The sequence below is a fragment of the Corvus cornix genome, chromosome 2, assembly GCF_000738735.6.
Source record: "Corvus cornix cornix isolate S_Up_H32 chromosome 2, ASM73873v5, whole genome shotgun sequence".
In the NCBI taxonomy this organism is placed as follows: domain Eukaryota; kingdom Metazoa; phylum Chordata; class Aves; order Passeriformes; family Corvidae; genus Corvus; species Corvus cornix.
In genome coordinates, this window is record NC_046333.1 from 18,928,500 (window position 1) to 18,937,034 (window position 8,535).

Here is an 8,535-nt window from a genome sequence, read left to right on the forward strand (position 1 = left end):
AGTGATTAAGATCCCATGGGGTATATCAGGGTGGAGATGATTGCAGAGTTAGCTGCTGTAGTAAATTTACTCCTTTTAATTGAGTTGTTGTATTGTTATCAAATCTATCCCCAAAAGGCATAAGTTCATTTTATGATTATGTTCATCAATCTCCTATATTGAGAAACAGAAATTTTCTATTTTCTAAATTTTCAAACTCTGGTTTATTTAATTTTGAGCTGTGTTTTGTATCAGGCATGATCCTAGCACAATCTTTGGGTAGATTTTTTTTTTTCCAGATAGATTGCATTATTTTCTGATTCTTAACTTTTCCTCACCTTCTGTGAGCAGTTCTGTATAATAGGGTGAATTAAATTGTTGCTCAGAGTACAAAGTGTTTTATACCAGAAAGCCCTGAAGGCCGTTTTCCTCTTTGGAAAATAATGGGGTGTTCACACACTGTTAGATATCCACGAGTGGCAGGAAAACAGGAGCTGTGCTGCAAGTTGGCTTTCCTTGATAGCTGCTGCACGTGAAGGATGCTGCAACAGTTACTGCTCCTTGCGAGGAGCCATCCATAGAACGGGTATGAATTGGTGGCTGAAGTGGAAATACACACCTGTCAGCCCAGATCTGGCTGGGGAGCTGAGAATATAATGGCTGGACTTCAGTTCTTCATACGGACAAGACTGACTGTTCTGTCTAAGCAGTAGCTGTGAGACAGACCTTTGAGGAGGTGGGAGATTAAGTGAGTTTTGACTCTTCTACGAAACTCCAAACTTTTCTTACACCCTCTTGTAACTTAGTACCTGCTAAACTCACTATTGACAGAGGAATAATTCACTGAAATGCATTTTAAAAATCCCTGCTTTGAGTCCTTTAGGCATTGTAATTCTTGATTATATAGCCCAGACTACACACTGCAGTGATAATTAGGCATTAAATGCTAACAGGATTATTATGGAGATTTCTCCTGACAGCCATTTAGCACCTAATTAGGTGTTAAGGCCATAAATTTAACTTTCTCAGCAGCATTTAGGGCCCTAATAAATTCTTTTGAAGTTTGAAATTGCGGGCTTGTCTTCACAACTGTGCACCACGGTGATGTAGTCAAGCTGCCTTTAAGGAGACAGCAGTGGTATGTCCTTTGCCATGGTGCTCTAAGGAAGAGTGAGCATCCTTCTGAGTGAGCAAAACCTCTCTATTTTTCCAATTTTATGTTAGTTTAATAAAACATTTAATCTCTTCACCAGTCTTTTCCTATTTAAGGGAGACCTATAATCATGGCTCTGGGCAAAATCCATTTACTGCCTTATACCAGATACAGACTTGATACTATTTTTCTTAAATGGACCCTCTTTTGAAATAAATTGTTGCAAGGGATAACTGCCGCTGAGTTTGTTGTAATAGCATATTTTTCACCTCTTTTTTGGAGTTACTTTCAAGGCTCAGCAGAGAGATCTGTTGAAATTGTTGGAAAAAATAAGATTCTGAAAGGCAGAGAGCCTTTTGACTGCTAGTTGTCTACTTTATGAATGTTTAAGGAATTTCTTTATGATGATAGAACCCAAGCAATTATTTACTTTCATGTAGTGCATAAAAACGGATCCTTTTTTTCATTGACATCCATGCACACTTGGAAGACATTAAGGAACCACCAAGAAAGCACATACCTCTGGTTGAAAACTGCTCTTGGTCACAGCCTGTAGGTCAGCAGAACTACAAGGCACAGCAGAGAACAATAATACAGCACAAGACTCAAATGCAGTTCAGAATAGACTTGTCAGGAAAGGTGGTCTCCAATGGTCTCCAGTATTTAAACAGGAGCTGATTTCTCTGTCCTGTTTAATTTGCACTACCAATGATAAAGGTAGAGCCAAGACTAAAAGTATATTTCTAGCATGGGAACAGTAATGATGAGTTGCCCTATATTGTTTGGATTAAATAATTCCACATTTCCAACATGTGACAAATGGCCTGCTCACTCCATGTGGAGCAATCTCCACCTTTTTAAAAAATAGTTTCATTAAAAACACTCAAACCCCTATATACATATGTGATATGAACTAAAATTAATCCAGAGCTGTTTTCTTGAGCTGAGAAGTTTGCTGTCTATTAAAAGGTTCAGACAATAGTACTAAGCATGAACTCAAACATTGACTGTTTTTACCTTTTTTCCTCTTTAAATCATTGGACCAGAAAAGTTCAGCTACATATGGTAACGTAGCAAAAATTACTGGAAGGGAAATTGGATATTATCAGTGATGCTTGAACTGCTTTTGACTTCTGTCAAGAGCTAGGGTAAGAAAAAAAAAGTACTCTTGAGAATTTTAAAATGAGCTACCTTTATCTGGCTGTTAAGATTCTTCCTGAGTTTGAAAATCCACTTTGAATTACAGTAAATGATGGTATTTTATTGGTTATGACTGAAAATAAATACTCTATTTAGAAAAGTAAAGAGAAAAAAGTTGAAATCTTGTCTTATAGTAGGCAGGGTTGTAGAGAAATTTGGCTTAGCTAATGATGAGACTTTATGTGCTAAACAACATTTTATCTTAATATGAAAATATAAGTATTCATAAAAATTATTTTTATAAAATTTTTGAAATCTTGTTTTTCCTTTAGATAGTATTACATTCATAATTCTTAATTTGGGGTAAAATCCTAATGAAATGAAGGACATTCAGTGAGATGGAAAAGTTAATGGCCTGGATGAAGACTGTTTCTTTTTGTACTGAAGACACGGAAGAAGCTATTTGTGAATCATGCAAATAGGGAGCAGAAGCACATCTAGCTATGGCTGGATGTAATGAACTGTTACTAGTGAATTAATGAACAACAGTTAGAATATTTCAATATGCAGTGAATGGCTTGAAATCTGTTTGTTTGAAGCCGTAAGACAGTGTGAGTTAACAAAATAATAATGTTGCTACTCAGAACGCAGGCCTGTATTTACTGTATATTTGACAGGGTGTAGAGGGGATACTGCTCCTTTTCAACAAGTAACTTGTGATTTCTCTCTCTGCTTTGCTCCCTCTATTCTTTTTTTCTTCTCTTTTCTTCTTTGTGCAAAGAGAAAGAATCTATCTCTGTTAAGACTTGAGACTTTACAGCCTTGTTTTCTTTCCTTCAACAGAGAACATACAGAGCTATGTATGACTACAGTGCTCAAGATGAAGATGAAGTTTCCTTCAGGGATGGTGATTATATCATCAATGTGCAACCAATTGATGATGGCTGGATGTATGGTACTGTTCAGAGAACTGGGAAAACAGGAATGCTTCCAGCAAATTATATTGAGTTTGTTAACTAATTTTTGTTTCTAGTCCTTTGAGCTTTATTATGATTTAATTAAAATCTAACCTTTTAGAAAAAAGTCAGAAGAATCTTTTAAGAGTTCATGATCATTACTTTATCACTGCTACAACAGTTTGCATTCTCACTCAGAATCCATTTTAGAGTCCTTTAAAGAAAAAAAAATCCACAAGAAGCTCAGAGCTTTGAAAACAGCATTGCTTATAATAGTGCTCTCTCAAAATGAAAAACGTATATGGAAGCCTGGTGCTGCCAATCCTATAAAGACTTTGGTCAATTAACTGTAAAGGGGTAATACCTTTTCCTTACACTTCAAAGACGTTATAACCATAAAATTGATTCACTTCTTATGGCACTCTGAAGTCACAGGAGGTTAACACACTGAGTTTGAACACATCTTCAAATTATTAGGGAAATGTTTAATGTTTAAGCAGTTAGCTTCCTAATAAAAATTAAAATGTTGAGTAGATAATCCAGTCATTTGAAATAAAGACAAGTAATACGCCAGTAAAAAATCCCAATGAAACCCCCTACTGCCCAGCAGCCTTACAGTAATTATGTTTATTTTGACAGCAAAAATTTCCTGACTTTTGAATATCCACATTTATTCTTGGATCACCCATTTTTATTTATTTCCATGTGATCTGTTAGCTTTGCTTCCATCCCAATCCATCAATTAGATCCAGGTCTGGATTCATGGTTTCTCAGTATCTTTTCCATAGAAGATTCCTTGCAAAGACTATTTAAAATATAAAACCTGTCAACTCTTCTGTTTCCTTCTGTAATACTTAGCATTTAAATAGAAACTTTCATTAGGGCAACGTACAACCAATACTTCCTGTTAGTTCCTCTACCTTCACCTGGACTGCTGTAAATAAACACCCCCGTGCGGCCCCGGTGCTGTGCAGTCACACGGAGCCCGCAGTCACACCCCGTTCTTACCACAGGTAACTCGCTTAATGGCTGCTTTGCTGATGAGCTGATGTCCCTCCCCCTGCTGCAGAAACACTTGTGCCTCCACTGAGCAGTGGAGGAGAGCTCTGGTTCTTGTAGTGCATTTCAGATCAGTGGCCTACTGCTTCAGTTTACTCCCAAATTCTTGGTGATCCAACAGTGGGTTGTACGCTTGCCAAATGATTAATGGTGGAGAAGTATTATGTTTTCTTTTAGTGACCTAATCTTTCTCATAACTGAATGGAAAGCTAACTAAACAAAATCCAACATACTCCATGCCATTGTTTCAGTTTAGCCATCTGTAGAAAACAGTAAAAATATTCTGCTGACAGACCTTCACGTGTGCTATTTGGTGTCTGTTAACTTCTGGTCAGAACTGAGAGATCCAGGTCAGTCTGTGAGGCTGGAGAGAGGATCAAACAGCTGGTGATACAGTGGATCTCTAAGATCTCAGCAGGTTTGGGTTACAGGGAACTTGTTTTTGCTTTGACTGGGTGCTGCATTCCCTCCCAGGGAGAAATTCTGGGAGGAAGGACAAAAGAGTTAAAGATTCATCTGAGAACTTACTCATGGGAATGCAGAGATGTGTAAGGAAGAAAATGTTTATCAGATAAAATAATTTGTGAAGTTCAGCCATGTGCTAAGGAAATTAACTTTGATGTAGCCCTCAGAATACTGAGTGTGCACTGGCTTTCTTTCATTTCTAAAATTTCTAAAGTAGAATTAAATATAGAGCTTTTACACAATTTTGAATTTCTTATATATTAGGCAATCCTGCATTAGCTATTTAAAAACTAAAGAAGGAAAGCAGTATGGATTTGTTATGTCAACTGAAAGCTGTCAATGCAAATACCTGCAAGTTCTATTTTTGCATACAGTTAAGAATTGTAAAGCTTATGCAATTTTATTTTAGGTCTTGCTAACACAGGGATGATTCCAGCTGCCAAGCAGAATGGAATGACCGCATTAAGAAAGAAAAAAATTAAAAATGTCTGTGACTGTGGAATTACCTGTGCTTTCTTGTCAGCAGCCTAATTCCAAGGCTAAAGCTTCCTAGGAGTATCTAACTTCAAAAAATGTGTTTTGAAAGCAGAGTTCCATGACTGTAAATATATAATTTGTATAGCTGACTGCTGTGATTTAAAATTCTTGCAAGTTTTGCCTAAGGAGCTGCTATTGCAGCAGACCCTTGTGCATTACTGGTGACATCCACATAAAATCAGCAAGGCAAATGGATTTTTTAAAGGCTGATGTGGTGTGCTGAGCTAGAAGCTCTGAAACAAGCAGTTTGCTTCTGTGTTGGTTTTCATCACTGGCCATCAAGAGCACGTAGAGGAATTCCATCTTCTGCTGGCTGGCAAATTTTTCAGATGATGCCTGAGGCACAATTGGCTGTCACTTGCTGCTGTGCTTCTCTATTAGCTGTGTAATGCTGACAACAATAAAAACAAAGTGTCAGTTTGTTAACCAAATATGAATAAAAAAGAAATATAGACAATATCTATATGGCATCAAGTGGCAATTTTTAGTGACTTATGAAACAGAGTCTCCACCTATAAATACACAATCATTCTTCCTAAATGAGGAGACAGGTTACAGTGTTAAACAATTTATGTAGAGAAGTAAATCAGAAAATGAGCATTTGGTGACATTAGAGAACTATGTTATGCTGAACAATAGAAATAAAATTTCCTTTATGAATTTTGAATATTCATTAGCCTGGCAGAGCAGCTAAATCAATTTGCAAAAAATAAAAGGTCAAGAAAACAAACAGTATGTGAATTGCATTTCTCTTGAGAATGGTATGTCAGCAGAATTATTAAGATCTGGTTTAAGTTACTTATTCTTGTAGTCAACTTTTTTGTCATATATGCTTAGGAATTCATGTTTATATGGAATGGTTCCTGCTTTTGATATAAAACAAACTTTACTGTAATTTTGCAGTTTTGTTCTAAGTAATGCAATCAAAGGCCCAAAATTACCAGAACGCAATTATAATTTTTTTTTTTTTATAAGATCTAAAGTTTGTAAGGTAGGGAGAGTAAGTCATAACCTAAATTGTGCCAGCACACGTTTTTCAAAGCATATGTTGGAGACTGTTACATGCAGTGTGATATAGGGGTGAAAAGATGTTACATGCTGTCTTGTCACCTTTAAAGTTTATATTCATTTTTAGCACAGCATGTTCCCCTCCCTATTCTTTCTTCCTGTAGTCAACATTTTTCTGGGGAAAGGAAAGGGCTTTTAAGGACTTGAATTTCCCAAGCTGTTCCAAAGTTCAGGTTGGAAGTCCACATGTTCCCATTTTAGAAATAAAGAATTCTGCAAAGAATGCTGTAATTCTTGCTAGCATGAGTATAAATGTAGAATATAGAGCATATTCATGCATACATGCAAGAACAAATGGGTGCCTTGCTTTTCATTACTCTTTCTTGCCTGGCTAATCTTCATTTTCTAAACAAAGTTACATACAGATACTGCAGTTGTAATTTTTCATTATGGAACTATTAGCATTTAGTCTTGATGAAACAGGGTTTTCTTGATTACATTTGACATACAATAAACTACTTCAGCAGATTGGGATTTGACAGGGAATCACCTCCCATGGATTATGTTTTTGACAAATGTGTCCCTGCCGAGTGTTTCTTGGGGATATGGAAGGTCTCCAATACTTGGGAGAGGTAATAATTCTAGTTTTTATTGTACAGTGACTGCATGTCATCTTGTACAATGGAAAAGAAATAACAAATACACAGGTCTTTGGCAGAAGGTGGTACAGGGTATAAAATCATAGATTTTTATTAAGTTGATTAATACTCCATTTAAAATAGAGAATATGCTTTAGTTAGTAAACGTTTAAACAATATACTGAAACAGACAGAAGATGCTGTTGATAGAAGTCCTCCAAACTGATGTGCTGGCAAATGCAAAGTACTAGTGAGCTGTAGAAGATTAAACCATTTTGCAATGCTTTAGTGATTTTCTCCAGCTTTATGCCATAGGAACCCCATCTCTCCTTTGGAAAGAAAACCTGAAAGCTCTATTTCCTAAACTGCCTGCACTACAACAATATATTCAAAGGAATTTCATATGCTTCTTGTGTCTGATAAATAGAATTTGCATATTGTACTTAAGTTGTAATCCAGTTGTTGTTGACATTTGTTTAATTATTATTATTTTAGGGGGGAAAATAAGCTATACTGTAGCATTTCAATTGTGTATGTAATATTACTATTAGAAATTGCTAGACCATTGGAAGACAGCAATGACTGTATTGACATTGATTAGCATGATGTGGAAAATCTCTCAGCTGTTGGTTTTTGCAGTGTGATATAAAAAGCAAAAATGAACCGCTGTGCAGTTTGGCTTATGTTTGCTTTAAAGTGTGTAAAGTTTTAGTTATTTTGCAAAACTGTACTGTATTTGGGGGTATACAGTTATGAAGGTGACAATTGTTTTTCAAAGGACAGATAAACTTACTCTTGGATCATATGATGTATCATCTTAATTTGGCTTTTGTTATGCAGAAAGTTAACACCAGCTATTAAAATATATTTTAGTAGAAATGCTTTAATTCCTGTTTCTTCCTCTACACTGTGAATATTTAAGCTTTGGTGGACTAGAGCAACATCATGCTGCCCAAAGTACTAACCTATGCAAACTAGTTCACATTTTAGTTGATGTCACAGTGGATGTAACATAACAATTTATTTTGCATAACATTAAACGTCATTCAAATAAAATGTTAAACCCAGCACTATGTATGTATTATATTCATAAACAGCACTCTGTAAAGCTACAATACCCATTAGTATAAGCTCTCAAAGATGCATATTGCTTTAACGAAGGAAGGTTTGAGTTTTCAAACTTAAGTAGAATTTTTAGCACTATTCGTCAAGCTTGATCTCAGTAAATAGTTTCCTAAACCACTGTTTTATTTCAGACATGCCCTCTCTTTAAAAGATTAATTTGCCTTTTTCATTCTGTATTTGTAGCCCTTCAACAAAACATCAAGTTACATTCCATGACCCTTGGTTTGTTTAAATAAGCAAAGATAGTAAGTGAAGGAGGTCCACTGATTTAATTGATGTTTGTTTGCTTGTCTTTGAATGGACATTTGGTTAGGCGTGCTCAGTGCAACACTAATGAAAAGAAATCAAATTGCTGGCTTCTTTAAGACAATTTCATATAGAAATGTTGTCTTTATTCATTTGCACAAGTAAATTCTTTTTAAAACATTGTAAGAAAGTTTAAGTTAAAATAAACTCCAGAAGTATTTTGGAACTG

The 8,535-nt window shown here is 35.7% G+C and overlaps 1 protein-coding gene across 9 annotated transcripts in view; it reads left to right on the plus strand.

Moving 5' to 3' along the window:
• Nucleotides 1-8,008, plus strand: part of NEBL (nebulette) — a 256,082-nt gene extending 248,074 nt beyond the window's left edge. For all 9 annotated transcript variants that reach the window (XM_039548361.1, XM_039548360.1, XM_039548358.1 and 6 more), the window contains one exon: nt 3,116-8,008. In XM_039548361.1, coding sequence (XP_039404295.1) covers nt 3,116-3,292 — 177 coding nt within the window. In that variant the 3' untranslated portion in view covers nt 3,293-8,008. The remainder of the gene's footprint in view (nt 1-3,115) is intronic.
• The last annotated feature ends 527 nt before the right edge of the window (nt 8,009-8,535 follow it).